Below are 20093 nucleotides of genomic sequence, written 5' to 3'. Positions count from 1 at the left end.
AAACTAATCTGCTCACCCTGAAAAAGCACAGATGACTTTTATACCATGATTCGTGATCTTCTCGGCTTTTTGCTGAGGCACATTTTCTTTGAAATGTAGGTGATGTCAAAATTAAATAAGAAAAATATGGTTAAGCCTATGGATTAAATTGTAGTCTTAACATGTTTACAGTTCATTCCTGAGAAGAAAGTATGCCTTGAATGAAGAAAATCTTGTCAAGGTTCATGTTAAGGAAAAGATTTAAATAATGGTGGTGATTTCCTCTAAAGATCTGTGCAATTTTTTCACATACAGTAAATGACAGTTAAAATGTGTGTTTTTTTGTAAAATGAAATTAGAACTCCAATTTTAGGGTCCCCCCCCATATGTAAGACCTTATTTACCAAAAAATTCTGTGTGAATTGGTAACTTGCGTCTAGAAAGAGGTTTTAGTTTTCCGATAGAAATCCTAATTGGAAAAAAATGGACTACTCCTGGTTCCTTTTTGCATGAAAAATGTGGCATCTTTATCATTTGTTAATCATGGAGTGCTTATATTTACACTGGAGAGCCACCCCTCTGTTTGCTTGTCAGCTGCAGGCCTTGCCCTGTTGGTTTGGATTGTGTGTGATCACTCTTTGCGGCAGCTTGCTAACTTCGCCTAACCTGGCAGTCAGTTTCAAAAACCGGCCTTTTCTCTTGAGCGTCTTACTCTGTGCTGCCTTTGAGCTGCCGCTGTGTGGCTGCATAGGCACGTCAAGTGTTCTCCTTTAAGATTCACCCGGTAATATGTTCCCTTCTTTTGAAAGGAACCATGCTTAAAATATTCATGTGTGTTTGTTGAAGGGTTAAATTTTGGCATATAGAAAGTGGCTTTTTAAATGATTTCTTTAGAGTGTAAGAATCAATGCTTTTCCTGTTGCTAGCCAGTTATCTTTAAGTTGGCTTTTTGAGTTTTGGAGATTAGGAAATGTCAGAATAAAGAGGTTGAAACCCCTTTGTCGAGGGATCTTTGATCATTGACTGGGTTAAGTGAGACTGTGTGTGTGTGTGTACACGTTAAAACTGAAGAAAGCATATCAGAGTTCTTAAATTGATGATTTCATATCTGTTTTTTTCTCTCCAAAATAATTTCTAAATCTTAGCCTCCATATCTAAATGAAAATACAGGATTTAGTGAGTTAATTAGTAAAATGGTAATTTAATGCTGATTTAAAATAGTTGCTTAACTGCAACAATGAACATGTCCATCACAAATGAAAGTGATGTGTGATAAAAAGTTGGTATAATTATTTAGTATTGATTTCATTGTAAAGAGACCTTTTTACAATCACTTAGATTGTTTAAATATATGAAAGAGTCACTCAGCTTGTTAGAATTATATAAAGGGTCCTGATAAGCATGATGTAGACTTTGATAGTATCTACTAACCCAGGCAAAAACTCTTAAAAGAAGAATGTGTAATGTTTACCAGTCTCAACATACATGAAATTCCACTTCCCACACTGGCAGTAGAGTTAAACTTTGAGTAAGTACCGAATTATCATACAAGAGAACTTTGCTGTCTCCTTTGAAGCAGCAAACCAGTTGTGATGTGTGGGATGGAGAGCAGTGATCAAACAGGTATTGATTCATATCTGCTTCTGCTCAATAGTTTCTCTTTCCAAACTGTTTCCAGTAGAAAAAAAAATAGCACATGGAGACTTTGGTGTAAATGTTTACACACAGTAGTATATAATTACATACATAAAATGTCTTAATTTTGAAGTAAGCACTTTTAGACTTTCCAACAGGAGTGCAAATTAATATGAGCTTTGCTTCATTTAACACTTAAAATATGATTTCATTTAAAAAAATTAAAAATACTTGAACACTTCAAAAACTAAGTCTCCACTTGGTTTGGAAAATTAGGCTTAATGTCATCATTGGTAAAAATTAGATATGTATGTAGTCCCTACTATGTAACATAGGTGACTTATCTGCTGGGCGTTCTGGTGCCTGGTGGGTGTTAGACTTCACATTCTTTGTATGGCAGCTGCTGACACTTGCACTGTCCGTAACCATTAATAATGATGAAGGGTCCTTCATGGGTGGGTTCATACTCATTATATGGTCCTTGGTCTGACATGTTTGACATATGGAGTCGTGTTTGGGATCGGAGCTGCCTGTGGTTCTGAATCATTGAGCACTGCCTAATTCTTCTTAAAGTGGGAGGGCAGCATTTCCTGGAGATGAACACTATAAAAATAATAAAAAAGAAAGAAAACAATAAAGCCATTGTTCCTGTAATTACCCGCTGAGTGAAGATGGCATTGTCTGGTTCGGGAAAGTGTTCTTCGGTAGTAACTGCTATGCCTGCAGTAGTTGGGATTTCTTTGTCTCCCACATGGTAACTTGAGGAGCTTATTCTTCTCGTATATTCAGTGGTTGGATCTCTGTAAGTTGTAGCCATGGCAGTGACAGTGGTTGACAAATTCCAGCAGAGTTGAAATCCATGGACGGCATCTAGAATATCCTCTCCTTGGGTGTGGTCAGGGCTGTGGCATAAGATGGAATGTTCCCACCGACCTTGGAAACTGCCCAGCCAGGAGGCCAGAGCACATATTTGGGGGCTGCATTCCCACAGATTGCCAGAGAGGCCAACAGTGGTGAGCGACCTCAGGGAGTTTAAGATCTTGGAGTCAAGGCTGCTTAACCTGTTGTTATCCATGAGGAGTATTTTAAGATTAGGCATTGTTTCAAACACTGTCAAGTCAATAGCTTTGATTTCATTTCCAGTCAGGTCCAGCTTTTCTAAAGTGCCCCAGGTCCACTCCATCCCACATGTCAAGTTGCTGATTTTGTTCCACTGTAAGAAGAGTGTATGCAGACTGCTTAGCCGGAGGAAATGAGCAAAGTTAATCTTTGTCAGCTGGTTGTGCTCCAGGTGAAGCTCTCTCAGTTTGATTAATCCTGCAAATCCATTGCGGGCCAAACTTCGCAGACGGTTTGTGCTCAAATCCAGAAACTCCAGACTACGACAGTCCCAGAACAGGCGTACTGGGATAGTCCGCAGGGAGTTGGAACGTAAATGCAAGGTCTGCAGCTTCCGAAGGCCATAGAAGAGCTCTGGATGCAGAGATGACAGCTGATTGAAAGACAGGTCCAAATTTTGCAGGTTAATTAGTTGGGTAAAAGTTGTGTTTGGCAGGTAAAATATTTTGTTGGAACTTAAGATTAATTCTTTAAGTTTATATAGTCCTTGAAAAGCATCTTCTTTCACTGTTGAAATTTGATTGTGATCTAAGTGGAGCCAGGTAAGTTGACTGAAGCTGACAAATTGATCTCTTTCGAGCTCTGTGATGTGATTGTGCCTCAGGGACAGGCCCAGGGAGCCCTTTTCTGTGGCGTTTGGCACGGAATGGAAGCCCTGAGAGTCGCAGTAGAAGAGCAGCTTCTCGCAGCGGCATTTGGGTGGACACGCCATACCCAGGGCAGGCAGCATTTTTAAAACCATACTCATTGCATATATTGCTGCCAGCATAGGGGCCCCTAATGGCCACTTGAAATGTAAGCCTGCAGAATATAGTACAAGGAAAACAGGAAGAGAGGATATTTTTCAACAGAACATATGGGCTACTAAAACAGCAACAACAACAACATAACATTATGGCGAAAGGTTTCACTGCATATAACTCATCTTTGATTTACTGCAGAAGAATCAACCTTGTTCGATGACTGAAACCAAACTTAAAACATTTTAGATTAAAACAGCAGTCTATTTTTTTTACCTAGACTTCAAAATCTCAAAATAAGACAGTGATTTCCCTTATAAAATGTGAATTCAGTGGCTTATTTTAGAAAGCATGATTCCTTGTTGACCATGCAAGACATGGAAAATGCACAGACTTACCCATTCTTCTGAGCACATTGGAGGCTGCATTCAGTCGAGGTTGTTAGACTCAACGCAGTGAGTCTGTAAAAGGCTCTAACATGCAGGAGCCTTTCACCAGTTTCCTGTTTTCTGTGTCCCAGGCTTGCTCAGTAAAATTGAATCCACCGAGGCGAGTTGTTTTGTTTCCTTAGGATATTCCTCTGGAAAGCATCGGTTTCATTTTCCGTAACCCCCCTCTGATCTGCCTAATTCAGTTTTCAATACAAGTTATTAATTTCTCCCTCCTCTAACTGCTCAGCTGGTTAATCAAAGCTTCAGTCTCCCCTTTCCGCAGCCGTTAGTTCTCTTGGTCTTAACTTGTTGATGGCAGATGGGCGGCTTGTTGCAGAGAAGAGCTCCTGGAGCAGCATGAGTGCATTTACTGAAAAGCTTTTCCGAGAAACGGCACAAGAATGGATTTGCTTATGTGCTGCGACCACACAGAACTGTATATAGGCTGACGTCACCGGGTGACGTGTCTTTTGTTTGGGTTTTCCAGAAGCTTTACTGTTATAAAGCAGTGAGCTTTGTAACAGTATCAGGGTCGTGGTAAGACCCCTGATTACAAAAAAGCGAGAAAGAAGAACTCCTGACTAAAAACATGGTCTTCCTTCAGTGTAGGAAGCAGCAGGGAGGTTGTAATAAAGGCTGCATTCAAGAAGACCCGTCTGAACAGTGAGTTGGGTAGCAGAGTGATGATTTTTAATGCGTGTGAGAGTCAGTGTTAGACTGCCGGTTCTGCATAGAGAGATCATCTAAATGGGCAGAAGCCTGTGCGATTTATGAAGTGCTGATTTAACGCCAGCGGAGGGAAGGTCATGCCGCTGCTCTGGTAGTTTAGAAAGCTGCTCTGTTGCCTTGCTGTCATGCTTGGTTAAAATCAAAGTATGACCGATTTGCTATAGATGTGTTGGTAAACTAGCTAAGTGAGCCTGGCTCCTTTGTCATTAAGAGCTTAACATCATAAACCTAGAATCAAGGGGAGGGAAAGCTTGGGGGAGGGGGAGAATTTGATTTTTTTTTTTTCGTTGAGATTTTCAGGGGAATTCTAATTAAATCTCTCATTTTATATCATTGTTTTATCACCATGCTTACTGAAAAATAGCACTGAGTTATCTTTGGATATCCGGTTAGAGCTGTGATCATTTTAATGCATGTTCCCTGAAGTTTATCAGTGGAACAGAGATGATTTAGCACAAGTGATGCAGCATGGCTGGATTCTGACACAGTCTCTTGTGTTTACCTCGGAATCCCATCTCCTCTGTAACTGAAAGCCTTGGCTAGTTTGTGGGGGGTGGGGAGAGGCTGTGAAATAACAGCAATGCACACTCGTTCAGAGTTGGCCTTTGACAGTCTTATTCATACTTTAGATTAGAATTTTTGTTTTGGCTTGTTTCTGTTTGACCTCATGCTAGCTTCTCTCTGTCAAATAGTGGCATGACTTTTCAGATCTTGATTACAACTGTGCAGTCAATGTTTAGTGTTATGTAAGAGCCAGAGGTGATTCTGTATGAGTCAGTGCCCCATTTTACATATCTTGTATCATTGCATTGAGCCTACACTTGTGTTCCTCTCATCCCATTGGCACCTACCCTCAATGGGTGGTGAGTTGGACCTGAAAGCAGAGCCCTCCAAGTGTGATGGGGTCTGTGATAATAGACCACCATTAGCCGGTTGGCTGCTGAAGTCTTTGTTTCCCTGGACATCTCCCAAGAAGTCATGGTTTTAAGCCATAGGTAAACTTTTGTGTTGTTGTGTGGAGCTGGAATGAGGACCAAAAAGATTTCAGGATTCCTTCCTTGGGGTCCTGTGGAAACTGCAGCACTACAGGTGTATAGTTTGTCTTCTTAGAATGGGCTCTGTGATGAAATTAGAAGGATGAGAGGTTTTAGGAGGAGGGAAATGGAATGCCTGGGAAATACAGAGGAGAGGGGAGGTACCAAGAACCCTCGGACCTTTCTACCACAAAGTAGGTTTAGCCCACAAGAAGAGAGAAAAGCTCAGATTGCCTCATAGTTCTGTTTTGCCAAAGTTGCTGTAAGTGGAACCTGGCAGCTTTATGGATGAATTTGGACTAGTATTCCACTTCCCACCATATTCTCACTTGATGGCTAAATGAGGAAGAGGGAGAAAGAGAAACTGCCCCGCCCACCACCTTTTGAGATGCCAAGGACGCCATTTCCCGCTGATTTGATAATTTCTGTAGTTGCTGTAGATTAGAAGCCCTAAACTGAGTTCCATTTCAGGTTGGTTTGGAAAACTTTGTTGCTTTCTGTGAGTAAAATTTAATCAAATTCCTACAGACCCAGAGAACCCTGGCTTCAGAGACATTCTAACCTTCAACAACTTCTACCCAAAAATTCCAAATGACTCTTGGAAGTAGTCTGTTAAATTTTTTTCCTCTTTTTCATTAAAAAGAAGCCCTTCGGGTGTTGTAAGTGCTGTTATTGAAGTCGGCTACCCACTGATGAAAAAGCCTTTGCCATGCAGGGGAAGTGGGCTTCCATTCTTCTCTCATGGTAACTATTTCTGTGCCTTGGTGAGAAAAAGCTTTGAATCTGTTGAATTAGAGTAACCACAGTTGGGAATGCATTTTAAGAGAAAATTTAGAGGACAGATGTCCTATAGACTCTTGTTTTCTTTGTGCTTTCTAGTATCTTTGGCTTACCTAGTATATACTAATAGAAGGTACTTCAATTATATCAGCTCTCTTACGTGCAAGGAACATTGCTTAGAGTAGTGCCAATGCAGTTGAGTAATTATGTTTTGATGCCCCTGAAGAAGTGGGCAGCACTGCGGTCCTCAGTGCACAGAGTTCCCAGCTCCTTCCCAGGTCCCCAGCCGTTCTCACCTGCCCACTCCAAGTTCAGATGTCCAGGCTGTGGAACAAAGAATATGGTTTGTTTGCCTTAGAAATGATGGGATACACAATTTCCATTGATGGAATTTTGCCCTTTTCTTTATCTTTCTTCAACTAAAAGGGCTAAATAAACATCCTTGTTCTTTGAATTACACTTATTCTTGGCTTCACAGTAAAGCAGCTTTATACTGCATACTTATGAATTTGACTTAACTAAAGTGGCAGTAGTACTTCTGGAAGGAGCCATCCATATCATCTATTTCAGATCTCATTGTATTCGATATTTTAGATAAAGCAAAGGAAAAGTAACATCTTACCTGTTTCTGTAAACGGTCTTAAGCAAATCAAGTCTAATTGGCAGGGTTTAGGGGCCTGTATGTATCTGTATTTTTCCATGAGAAGTTTATTCTTTGCTTTTTTTTTTTTTTTTTCAAGATTTATTTTTACTGGAACGTCAGGTATCCAGAGAGAAGGTGAGACAGGAAGATCTCCTGTCCTCTGATTCACTCCCCAAACGACTGCAACAGCTGGAGCTGAGCCAATTTGAAGCCAGGAGCCAAGAGCCTTTTCCGGGTCTCCCAAATGTGTGCAGTGTCCCAAGACTTTGGTCCATCCTCGCCTGCTTTTCCCAGGCCCCAAACAGGGAGCTGGATGGGAAGTGGGACCACCAGAATTAGAACCAGTGCCCATATGGGATCCCTGTGTTTGCAAGGCGAGGACTTTACGTGCTAGGCTACCATGCCAGCCCCAAGAAATTCTTGATATATCCTTCTGACTGGGGAATTAGTCACTCAAAGGTGTATAGCAACACATGAAAACTTCAACTCTGTTTGTGGTTGAAGAGGGACTTATTTAAAAAGCCCAATGTTTAATTGTGTGTAGCTGTGGAAGTGGTCATGCCCCAGCATTGGAGTGTCATTTTACAACCTCTGCATAAGCCGATTAAAATTGATGTTGTTGGGCCTGGCGCAATAGCATAGTGGTTAAAGTCCTTACCTTGCCCGCCCGGAATCCCATATGGGCACCAGTTCTAATCCTGGCTGCTCCACTTCCCATCCAGCTCCCTGCTTGTGGCCTGGGAAAGCAGTCAAGGACAGCCCAAAATGCTTTGGGACCCTGCACCCGCGTGGGAGACCTGGAGCAGACTCCTGGCTTCAGAATATCTGAGCTCTGGCCGTTGCGGCCGCTTGGGGAATGAATCATTGGATGGAAGATTTTCCTATCTGACTTTCCAATAAAAAAAAAAAATCTTAAAAAAAAAAAAAATTGATCTTGTTGCTGGCAGCTTAATCATTCCTTAAAGAAATCTCTCTATAGTTATCTGAAAGTGGACAGCAATGTTTAGTATAGAAACTCTAGATTTTGTGCATTTGAGTTTGTCCTTTGTCATAAACCATTTATGGTCTTGTTTGGCAGCTTATCTGTAAAGGATCTTCAAAAATTCATGGAAAACACACAGTATTTAAGAAAAAAAATCTGTTCATGGATTTTAGTGCTTTTGGTACCAAAGTAATTAAAAAAAATTTTTTTTTAAAGTTATAAAAGTACCTTTACACTTGGGCATGTGGTGCATAGAGACTGTGTTAGAGTAAGTGCATTTGTTAGGCTTCTCTGCCCCTTTGGAAACAGGGAGAAATCTTTTATTTCCAAAATGGCTGCTCCCATTAGGCTTCCAGAATCCGTTGTTATTTACCTATGCCTGCCCTCTGTTGATTTTGATGTTTAGAAATTTCACCTGTTATCTTATTGGCAGACACAACCAAGAAAGCAATAGAAAGAGATTCTAACCACTGGTGATGGTGCAGCTGTGCTCTGACACGACAGCCACATGTTTTGGAGATGTGTGCACTTTGGCAGCTGTTTCTGTTATGATCACCATCTGACAACTTCTTCCCTTGTTCTTGAATTCTCTCCTGAGTGCTAGACAGTGGAGCAGAGCCCCTAAGGATGTGTCTGGACATGAGGCCAGGTGAAATGTCCCATAGAAGCTTGGTCAGATGAGCATTGAAACCATGAGGCCTTTTGTTTCTCATGCCATAGACAGCAAAGCAAATGAAAAATAGCAAGCCATCTTGGAAGTCTTGATTGCCCATACTAAAATTTGTGTGGCCATTGAGTCTTATTATTCTTTTCCAGTTGCTTCACTGTGTTCATGTTTCCACATTCTCCTGTGTGTCACAAGATTTGTCTTTTATGCTGAAATGTGTAACCAAATTTGGGGATGTCCTGCCTGTCTTCCCTTGTGTATGTTTCTGAGAAGCTTTTGATTTAAATGTGTTTCCTCCTACGAGCATGGAGCGTCGTAGGCTATACAAAGCTATTTGTACAGGGTAGACTTAGTGTAACATACCCATTCATACTCGCTTAAAAATTGCTTTCAATTTTAGTGAGTGCTCTGTCCCAATTGACTAAATTTAGAGGAAGTAATTTACATGTATAGAAGCTCTAGATGCTAGAACTCTACGTTGTTAAGCCTTGGATCCTTCCCTCTCTGGGAACCCTTTTAGTAGATCCTAAGGAAGGATGGCAGTGATGTGATGTTGACAAGCAAAGCGAAAATGTGATGTCATTAAAGCAAAGAAAATTTTCTTTATGAACCACAAACAGTGTCTCATCATTGTATCTGCTGTTGAAATATTGCTTTCTGTTTTATACATTGCTGAAACTGTGATTGCTAAGGCTTGAGGAGGACAGTGGGGTAAGACGTCCAGTGAGAACTGTTTCTTTCCTGCTTGTTGAATGTGTGTGTCTGCCTTTGTGTTGTACTTTCTTGAGTCTCTAACAAGATAAAGCAATATCTTAACAAGATAGTATCTATATTATCTTAACAGTATCTTAACAAGATAAAGCAATATTGTTGTAATATCTTTGCATCCTTACAAAAGTTTATATACAGGGTATTTTCCTGGTAGAGAAGTTACTAGGTCACAGAGTATGTATATTTAAAATGGATAGAGGTCGCCACATGTTTTTCGAAAATTTTTATTCTTTCCAAAGTCTGATTATGCACAAACCATCTCCTTTTGCCATTAATACTGTATTGGAACCTAGGAATTCTAAGCATGTCTACAAATGTGATAGATGAAAAATACTCTATTCTTTAATGAACAGTGAGGTTGAATTTCATTTTGTATTCATATTTGGCATTTTTCTTTTCCTGTAGTCTATACTTAAAATGGTTCATTACTGTTTCCCACCTTTAGTTTGGTCATTGTCTTAGATTTGGAAGACAGTGTTGCTTCTTAAAGAAAATATCTTTGAAATATATATAGTGATGAATGTATCCCAAAAGAATTACAAAGAGACAGAGCGGTTTTTAATCGTTTGGTTCACTCTCCAGGAACCTGTAACAACCAACAGTAGGCTAGACCAAAGCCAGGAACCAACAGCTCTGTCTGGACCTCTTAGGCCATCTTCTCTTGCTTTTCATAGGTGATTAGCAGGGAAGTGGATAAGAGGGCAGCTGAGACACAAACCAGCCACCCATATGGGAAGCCAACATCATTGGCTGTAGCCTAGTCACAGCTCCTGACTGTGAATTTTAGAATACTCTGGTCACATATTTAGCTATCCGGTTGGCAGGGTTGTGGTGTTTTTTAGGTTAGCACTCAGTGAATATTGCAAACAATTTCATCAAATATTGGCTGCGTCTTTAAAAAAAAAAAACCAGTTTCCTTCGACTTCAAACATTTTTCTCAGAGTTTTCCACAAATTCAAGCTTTCTGTAGGAATTCACACCTGTGAGCAACTGTTTGGATATGACTTGCCCTCTAAAGTTACATCTTTGGAGCCAGTGCTGTGGTGCATTCTGTTAAAGCTGCTGCTTCCTAAGTTGGTATCCCATCAGAGTGAACTCAAGTCCCAGCTGATCCACTTCCAGTCCAGCTTCCTGCTAATGCACCTGAGAAAACACAGGAAAATGACCTAAGTGCTTGGGTTCCTGTCACCCGCATGGGAGACCAAGATGGATTTTCTGGCTCCTGGGCCAGACCTGGCTGGTGTGCCCATTTGAGGAATGAGCCAGTGGATACAAGATCTCTGCTCCTTCTCTTCCTCTCCCCATGAACTCCCTCTGCTCCCCCCCCACCCCCATTCCTTCTGATATCTGTTACGCAATGCGTTTCAAATAAACAAACAACAACAATTTGTTTTGAAAAGTTGCTTCCTTATTTGAAGTCCTGTCTTGGATGGATGACCCTTCCCCTTTTCCTTTTGGTACTTGAAGGAGAAGATGTTCCTTCCCTTTCTCATTGTCTTGGGGGCAAGAGGCATGCTGGGTCTCAGACTCACAGGATGCCATCATTACTTATTTTCAGTTTTGTTTAATTTTCTGGTGACAGAGGAATTGCATAATGTTAGTTAGTCCTTCCTATTAAGCAGAACTTCCAGTTTTCATTTTAATGTTTTAGATTTAAGCCAGTGGATCGCTCCTTTCTCCTCTACCCTCTCTAGTCTTATTCTAAATTAAAAAGAGTGGAAAGTAATCTTTAGTGTTTGAAAAGCCTTATGTTTTCACTAATGAAAAAAGTCTGGAGATGGATATTTTGCCAGGTAATTTGCAACTGAGTTGCGTTACATGAAGGCATGTCTCTGCCCAGTTGGTTCTCATTCCATCCATGTCCATTAGGAGATAGATAAACCAAAAATGAGAGCTCCAGATGAGATTTAAGAAGGACTGTGCAGGAAAATGTGGATTGCTGTGAGTACTGCAGAGTGGCCCTGGAGTTTGAACCCAGTGCTGGAATTGACTGGGAGAAGTTTCATAAGGATGTGATATCTAAATGGTGGGAGTTTGAAGAAGCAAGGAAAGATACTGGAGGTAGATGAGTGAGACAAGGGCATGTCTGAAAACCCACAATGCATGGGGATGAATGTTGCATGGAAGACAAAATAGTTGTTACAGTCGAGAAAGTGTTGGGAGCAGCCAGGCTTCCCTGGGAGGGAGCAGAGTGTTCAATGGGCTTAACAAAACAGGGAGAGAAGGAAACTCCTGGAAGAAGAACTCCAAAGATATCATGGTTATCTCCCTTCCTGGCAGCATGATGGAATGATGTTAATTGTGTGCATCAAAGGTTAAGTAATTCTTTGCAAGCTCACCTGGAAAAAGTGTGTCACATCATACAGGGACTAAAACTTGCCTTGATAGGCTCCCAGCTATTGCCAGGGACATATTTTATCCTTTGCACTGTTAAGTCATTAGGAGCTTATATTATAGCTTGTGCATGGGGATGCTGAATTAGGTATTGCTCCAAATTATTTTATTTCAGATTGCAAGTCCTCTGAGAATAAAGGTATGGCCATTTCTGTCCATTCCATTGTGTGCCAAGTAGGTGCTCTGTGAAGATGTGGTCTTTTTACCCAGAAGGAAGGTGGAATGGCTTTGTTGTGCTTCTGTTTTGGGTGGGCAATGAAAGCCCCTTTCTCATCCCTGATAGGATTTAGAGGCTATCAGAACTATCAAACTTGGCCACTGCTCATTAATGCAACTGATAGAAACATGCTGAAGAGAAGCTCTGTGGGGAAGCATCACTCTGTTATATTTTTTCTAAACCCTTTTGTTGATAGTTAGTTTAAGAGTAGGTATGGCATTGTAGTATTAGGTGTGCCTGAATAATGTCTCTGCTTTGGAGTATGGAGTCTCAGGTGGGAATAAAGAAGCTTGGGTTTTAAAGATTCTCCATTATTTCTAGTAATAATTATTTGGATTTACCATTATTTTTGGAGTTTTGGATTAGGAATGCTCACTAGCAAAGTCTGTGGGAAATTTTCAAAATCTAATTAACTCCCAAATCTGAAACGTTGTTAGTCTGAAACAGATCAGATAAGGGATACTCAGTCTACAAGTTCCAGGATGGCTTTTCTTAATATTGTGGTTTGAATTACTTTATATTTGCTTGGCCGAAACTAGAAGTAAAACTCTGCCAACCTTCTTCTTCTTTTTTGGTGAAAGATTTACAGAGAGGAGAGAGACAGAGAGAAATCTTTCATCTGCTGGTTTATTTCCCAAAGGGGCACAGTGGCCAGAGCTGAGCCAATTTGAAGCCAAGAGCGTCTCTGGATCTCTCACATGGGTGCAGAAGCCCCAGTGTTTTGGCCGTCTGTTGCTTTCCCAGCGCTTTAGCAGGAAGCTGGATTGCAAGCGGAACAATCTGGACACAAAATGGCACCCAGATGGGCTGCCAACAACTGTAGATGGAGGATTAGGCTACTAAACCATGGTGCTGGCCTCTAAGACAACTTTAATTTCCAGAGAAATAAAGTGTTTTCTGCAGACCATAAGCTTTCTGCTTTTGTCTAGCTCAGTGTTAACATGGTGTGTGTGTGTACACACACACAAGCGTATGTGTCCCTTCTACATTCCAAGTGATTGGAACCCTAAACTTACTGTTTGAACTGCATTTATTTTAAAGGAATGCTGTGATTTAAGGGTGGTCTGTTTGGTATACCCTAAAAGGCTTAGTAGATAACTGTTCCTGAACTGCTTCCTCCTGATTAATGAGGCATAAGCCCCTGTTTCATGCAGTAACAGGAAAGATAAATTGATTTTAAGAGTAGTCTGACAAAGATTCAACAGATTCATGGTGTGTGTGCTTTTTATCTTGAAGTGAATTTCACTATAAAGATATACTTCTACAGTAACTCCTTTTACCCAAATTGAAGACATTCTTGGTCAACATTGAATAGCACTAGGCTTGATGAGGTTATTGGCTGAACCTTTGAAATTCAGATTCTACAAAATTTTCTGGGATGAACAATATATTAGAATCATTAAAAAAAAAAAAATCATGACCAGGAACAGTAAACTTTAAACTTTACTCTGTTTAAGAAAATTTTCTTGAAGTGTTTGTGGCTAAGGAATGTGCTAAAAATTTCCAGAATAAGGAATTAATTTATAAATTTTATTAATTGATTTTCATTCAGTTTTAGAGACTTTGCTTTTATATCCTGGCATTTTGATCTTGAGATTGTCATTAACATACTTCTCGAGTTCTCTTCTGACTGATAATTCTGAATAAATTTGAGTTAATTTCTCCAGGTAGAAATCCTCATACCTATGGTCTGTCTCAGTGTTGTAGCAGGCTATTCTCCTGCTGTGCCACTGGTATCCCACATGGGCACCAGGTTTGGTCCTGGCTGCTCCACCTCTGTTCCAGCTAATAGCCTGGGAGGGTTACAGAGAGTGGCCTAGGGCCTTTGGCCCACATGACCACATTGGAGGTATGGAGGAGGCTCTTGGTCCCAGCCTTGGACTAGTCCAGCTCTGGCGCTTGTGGCCATTTGGGGAGTAATTTGGAGGATAAAGAACTTTATTTCCCTCCCCATCCTCCCTCCCTGTGCTACTCTGATTTTAAGTAGAATAACTAAATCTTTTTAAAAAAGGAAGAAGACAAAGAAGAATCCCTCACATATCTATATTGGGTTTGTTTGTTTGCTTTGAGATTTTCTTTCAAACCACACCCCCCAACCCCTGTTAATACTGCTGGTTATACTTATTGCCATGACAAAAGTCTTGGGGGAAAGGTTAAGGAATGAAACTCTGATCAGATTTAAATGTGGCCATATTAATTTGTGACTCATATTTCAACTCTTGGTACTTAGGCATCCCTGCTTGTTTATTTTCTGCCTTCTGCGTAATAGCCTTACTGTGTCGTCTCTTCTGCAGTCTGTCGTCAGGGGTGAGGATAGAGTGTAAGTGACACTGTCCTCATTTAACAGATAGGGATTAGAGAGTAGTTAACAGGTGTACATAAAAAGCATATGACAGGCACGCAACCAGTCTGCCCCTTCCCAACTACAGGTCTGCTGCCTGGGCAGCATACACGTACTATATTCTTTTCTATGCAGGACAATTGTTGAATCAACCCACAGTTTCCCCCTGCCTTAAACTATAGATAATGCAATTATTTTCATCTAAGTTGAATGTATATGTGTTGACTCTGATCAGTTATGATATATCTTTGTTTTAAAATTCAGGGTTTCACATTCTTTCAGTAATAGTTGCTGTTTTTCACATTTTTGAGTTTTTCAAATCCCTGAGTTCATCATTGTCAAGTATAATCTGTTCTTGCTTGCTTGCAGTTCCTAGAGAGCTGGTTCAGTAGTGAGATCGGCATCTACTGAACCCAGAATTAAAACACTATTTTAAGTTTAAAATTCCAACTTGGAGAACAGCACGAAAGACTGTGTATTTTGGTGAAACACCATCAATTCCAATCATTACATACTGCCGAACCTTTGAGTTGCTGGGTATTTATGGATAAAGCCACATACTCCTCCTACCCATTCATGTTTTGATGCTGTGTAGGGGAAAAAAAGTCTTGAAAAAAAGATTATTTGAGAGGCAAAGAGCGGGGAGGGGATTAGAAAGGTGCAGAAGTATGAGCACACTGCTATCTTCTGTTTGCTTCTCGGTTGCGTACACCAACAAGGCTGGTTGGTGCTGAAATGAAAAGCCAGGAATTCAAAACCGGTCTACTGCATGTGTGGCAGGGACCCAGCTATTACTTGCTGCCTTCCAGGGTGTGCATTAGCTGGAAGCCCTGATCAGAAGCCGAGCCAGACCTCAGCCACCCAGGCATTCTGTGTAGAGGATTCGGAAGTGCTGAGCACTGTCTGGACTGGACCACCGCGCCACGTAACCACCTTTGTAGCACTTTAATGTGTTTGATTGGGCATAGATATATGTTTGCTGCCTTTTAACTTCCATGTGAATTACTCAATGTCTCTCTTTTTAAATCTAGGCTGGACGTAAAGAAAGAAGTGATGCGCTCAATTCTGCAATTGATAAAATGACCAAGAAGACTAGGGATTTGCGTAGACAGGTAAGCTGAAAATGCTGATTGCTTTACTAAATTCTCAACTTTGTAGTTTTGATTAGAATCTGGATAAATATTGGGATCATATTTTTTGCTGGATGAAAGGGTAATTTTTGAATAAAAGTGGCTATATTGTTGCTCATAAACTTCTTCATGACTAGTAAAATCTCAGAGCTGTGGAATAATACAGTCCGATGGTGAATGATTGAATCAATCAGTTTTAGTGTTAAGAGTATAAGATAGGAAAATCAGTTCAAAATTTTAGGATCTCTGCAAATAACCCCGAATGATTTTGTTATGTTGCTCATGTAGAGTAGAGACAGAAAGTCCAGTTACATATCTGACTTGCCTCGTTTCACAGCTTGCTGTGCTCTTGGATATTTGGGGATACATTTCCAGCTCAAATACAGTTTAAAAAAAAAAAGAGATAGTTGAGGTGCTGGAATCTTGGAATCAAATCGAATTTACTTTTAAAGAGGGTGGGATTCATTAATCTGTGTAGCAACTTAACTTTCAGAAATTGGTTTAGAGACTCAGTCTGATAGAAAGCAAAATTAAAGATTAATTGTACATTTATTCAGGTTCCCTTTAGTAAAGCAATACCAATACAGTTATAAAAGTAACCTTTAAGTTTTAAGGTTCACAGCATGCTAACCCTTTTAGATATATTAAAGTGCCCTTTTCTTCTCTCTCTCGTCATTTTATTTAGCCAATTAGGCTAATCACATGCACTCCCAGGCTTTGTGCCAGTTCAACCCAAAGCTTCTTTCAGTTCAACTTTGTATTTATTTTTTAAAGATGTGAGCCTTCATTTCATAATTCCCAAGAAAGGTTATTTGGTCTTGAAAACTAAATGATATAACTGGAACATAAACCATTGCTCCTGCAATCATGTTTCCTTCCTTTGGATTGTGTACCTAAGTGCTTTCCATGGGAGATTCTGATGTGAGTGCAGCCACCTATCATGAGCTTCCATTAGACTTGAAAGTGCTAAGAAAGACAGTCCTCTAGCTTTTTGGTATAAGATAAAATCAAACTTTTATAATTTAATTTTTAGCTCCGCAAAGCTGTCATGGACCATGTTTCTGATTCTTTCCTGGAAACCAACGTTCCACTTTTGGTGTTGATTGAAGCTGCAAAGAATGGAAATGAGAAAGAAGTTAAGGAATATGCCCAAGTTTTTCGCGAACATGCCAACAAGTTGATAGAGGTAAGTGTAATAGCAGTCTCATCAAGTGAAGGTAACTTGTTGAAGTGTGGTGGTGCCAACCATGTCATTTAATCAGCCAAGGGCTTGGTGTGCCATGTATAAAATGATTGGCTTTCACTGTCAGTTAACGTCTGCCAAAAAGTGATGTTTTTATCAGTTTACGTTGTTTACGTGATTAAATACATAGTCCGAACCCCCAGAGTTCTGTGCTTAAAATTGATGCAAATGAAGATAGATCGTGATATGCCCTTACTCGAAAAACAAAAAGAAAGCAGTGGTGGCCACCATTGAGGTCTCAGGAGTTTATACTGTTGTGCCTTGCCTCCTGGCAAGTTACCCGATCTGTCTCATTTCCCATTAGTGTTTGAGGCAGAATGGGGAGTCAAACGGGGGGGATGTATGTCTTTAAGGCAAGGCCAGTTGACTTAAAAATGAAGAAACTAAGCCTTCATAGTTTCTGATTGGATGTGTGTGCAGTGAAGATCTGTATAAAATGCTATTTTAAGGTGTCTAAAAGTAGGTGGATTGCCATTTAATTTCTAGCTACCTTAGGTTTGTTCCTACCTTTTGCTAACTGAAATTATGTTGCTGTTTAATGTACTTACTTTGTTATATTTTGGAAACATGACACAGAAAATGTATACCCAAGTTACTTGATTTTGTAACTTTAGTGTAGGCCATTTACTAGTTTTGGAAAAAAATGTCATATAGACTATTTGGTTAGTGATCACCAGGGAAGAACAGAAAATAGAACTTTATGTAAAATGTGTCTTGGGCGTTTGGATTTATAGTGACATTAGCCAGATTAATACCATAAAAACATTTCAAGGAAAACATCAGTAATCACATTAAACATATTACTAGTTTTATGTCTAATATTCTTTGAAGTTAAATGTTATTCTTATCCAATTATTTGCAGATTATGTAGGTCAATCAGCTGTTCAGTTAGTGTTTCTGTGATTTGGAACTGAAATTGGGGATGTAACCTCCACATGTACAAAGAGATACTGCGCAGGGAGCCAATCTTTTCTAATTTGTGTATGTATTAAAATGATTGTGTGGCAGGAAGCAAGGGCAGTGCCAGCTGAGGTCTTGGCTAGCAGTGTAGTGGAGGGCACAGTGTGGGACCTGAGCAGGTGGCTGCCTTTCTGTGCACTGGAGTTGGGAAGCTCTTTCCTTGTTAGTGCCAACTGCGTCATCTTCAGCCTGACAGAGCTGATGCTTGCTGAGCACCTACTGTGCACCAGCTATGTACAGATCACTTTGAAGAGCATTATTTCTGCAGCAGGGAAATTGAAGCGTAGATAGGTTAGCTGTCTTGCCAAAGTTCACCTGGTTCATGTGCCTTTCGTCATAAAGTGGTATGTAGTCAAGGTCATTGGTCCAGCGGGTCGCCTAATAGCCAGTAAGAAGCATTGGTTGGGGGATGGCATGAAGGTGCGCAGGCTAATCCTCTGACGGCAGCCCTGGAGTCCCGTATGGGTGCTGGTTCTTGCGGCTGTTGCGTTTCTAATTGATTTCCCTGCTTATGATGTGGGAACACAGAGGAGGATGCCTCACTTCCATGGACCCCCGGACGTGCACGGGAGACTTGGACAAAGCTCCAGTCAGCTCCACTTAGCTCCGGCTGTTGAGGCCATTTGTGGAGTAAACTGATGGATGGAACATAAATAACCCTTGCTCTGTATCTCTCCTTCTGTCTTTTAAATAAATAAATAAATAAATAAATAAATAAATAAATAAATAAATAAATAAGTGTGTGTGTTTAACAAAAAGAAGCAGCATTGATTGGACCTGGTGGCATTGGAAACAGTGTTCCAGTTGCTTTTTCTAAGCATAAGCTTACCTCCTGCATCTCTGTTGTTTTGAGTATTACCTGTCAGGGGCCCCTAGAATTGAGAGTGCTGCGTTCCCCATCACATTCACAGTTCCGACTTCTCTCTTACCTCCCTGCCCTCTCCGTGCCCTTCCTCTACTCTCATTACCCCTACACACGTCATCTGTGTACGAAACGACACACGGCCTTTCATTGCTTCAGGCATAACCACGGGCTTTATACTGCTGCTCTGCAAGACAGTTGTGTTACCTGTGCGATAATACAGTCAGGAGGATATTTAATTGTGTATGTATGTGTGAGGGAAGTGAGTTTTTATAAAATGTTGTAGGAACTTTAAATTTTTGACTCAGAACAAAACTGTTCACTGACAAGGCTTCTCTTCCTGACATCACTTACTTATTGTAATGAAACACTTGGAGCTAGTCAAAGACTAGTTTTACTAAGAGGTGAAACACTTTTTTGGGAGTGCTTTTTGTTATTATCTTGACTTACTCATTGCTTTTTATTAGTTCTCTCCGGACTTGGGTAAGTCTCTGTATGCCAACTTTGATTTAGGGGCCATTTTTCATTTCCATGTAGGATTGCTGACCATAGAGATTGACTACAAACCAACAGCAGCAGATCCCTCCATTCTGCCTGTGGATGTGCAATGTCAATAACTGATTCTGACTGCGTATTGGGTCCTTACTGTGTTTTTTTCATTTTACTTGAAAAAGAAACAGAACAAAACACTTGCCATGAAGTCTCTGGTTGGGACCTTGGACTACCACATACCACTGTTCCAGTGGGATCCAGTAACTCCCTGCAGGGTGTTGCAGCCCTTTTGCTTACGTAAAGGGTGGCCAAGGGGCCCGTTGCAATAGTCTAGTGGCTAAAGTCCTTGTCTCGCACATGCTGGAATCCCATATGGGTGCTGGTTCTAATTCCGGCTACTCTACTTCCATCCAGTTCCCTGCTTGTGGGTTGGGAAAGCAGTTGAGGATGGCCCAAAGGCTTGGGACCCTGCACTTGTATGGGAAACTCAGAAGAGGCTCCTGACTCCTGGCTTTGGATCGGCTCAGCTCCAGTCCTTGTGGCCACTGGTTCAGGTGGGGGTGAGCCAATGGATGGAAGATTTTTTTCTCTGTCTCCCCCTCCTCTCTGTATATCTGTCTTTCCAATAAAAATAAATAAATAAATATATCTTTTTAATGTGGCAGAGATGTCTGTCACCACCACAGCAGTGTCCCTGTCCTGGGGGTCTCCTCTTCCACACTTGATCCTGTTCTGGAGCCCGACACGGAGCCTTAGCCTTCACCCGTTTGTACAGCGGGTGCCTCTGCTCGGCTGGCAGCTACACCTTTTCAGTTGATGTGCTCTCCCACATCAGGTTAATGATTTTCTTATGTTGCTCCTCAATTTAAAGTGTATTGAGGGGAAAAATTATTTGCTGTCAGAAATATTAACCTTTTGTCAGTAATGCAACACCCATGTGTCCT

General features: G+C 40.8%; 2 protein-coding genes across 4 annotated transcripts in view; one reads left to right on the top strand and one right to left on the bottom strand.

The window, feature by feature from the left end:
* The window catches only part of CTNNA1 (catenin alpha 1), a 141634-nt gene that overhangs the window by 90400 nt on the left and 31141 nt on the right, over positions 1 to 20093 (top strand). For both annotated transcript variants that reach the window (XM_040977893.1, XM_040977982.1), the window contains exons 8-9: positions 15494 to 15574; positions 16626 to 16778. In XM_040977893.1, the coding sequence (XP_040833827.1) occupies positions 15494 to 15574; positions 16626 to 16778 (234 nt within the window). The remainder of the gene's footprint in view (positions 1 to 15493; positions 15575 to 16625; positions 16779 to 20093) is intronic.
* On the bottom strand, positions 571 to 4313 carry LRRTM2 (leucine rich repeat transmembrane neuronal 2). 2 transcript variants are annotated; one of them, XM_040978108.1, is made up of 2 exons: positions 3872 to 4313; positions 571 to 3534 (listed from the first exon to the last, which is right to left on the bottom strand). In XM_040978108.1, exons 1-2 carry the CDS (start codon positions 3873 to 3875, stop codon positions 1988 to 1990), a joined length of 1551 nt encoding a protein of 516 aa, XP_040834042.1. In that variant the 5' UTR covers positions 3876 to 4313; the 3' UTR covers positions 571 to 1987. The 2 variants fall into 2 exon arrangements, with proteins under 2 accessions (XP_040834042.1, XP_040834116.1); XM_040978182.1 differs by having other exon boundaries at positions 1598 to 3106.

Source organism: Ochotona curzoniae, unplaced genomic scaffold (assembly GCF_017591425.1).
Source record: "Ochotona curzoniae isolate NIBS_2020 unplaced genomic scaffold, NIBS_Ocur_1.0 contig_1, whole genome shotgun sequence".
In the NCBI taxonomy this organism is placed as follows: Eukaryota; Metazoa; Chordata; class Mammalia; order Lagomorpha; family Ochotonidae; genus Ochotona; species Ochotona curzoniae.
Note: the sequence above shows the minus strand (reverse complement) of the source record. Positions and strands in the feature narration are given on the sequence as shown.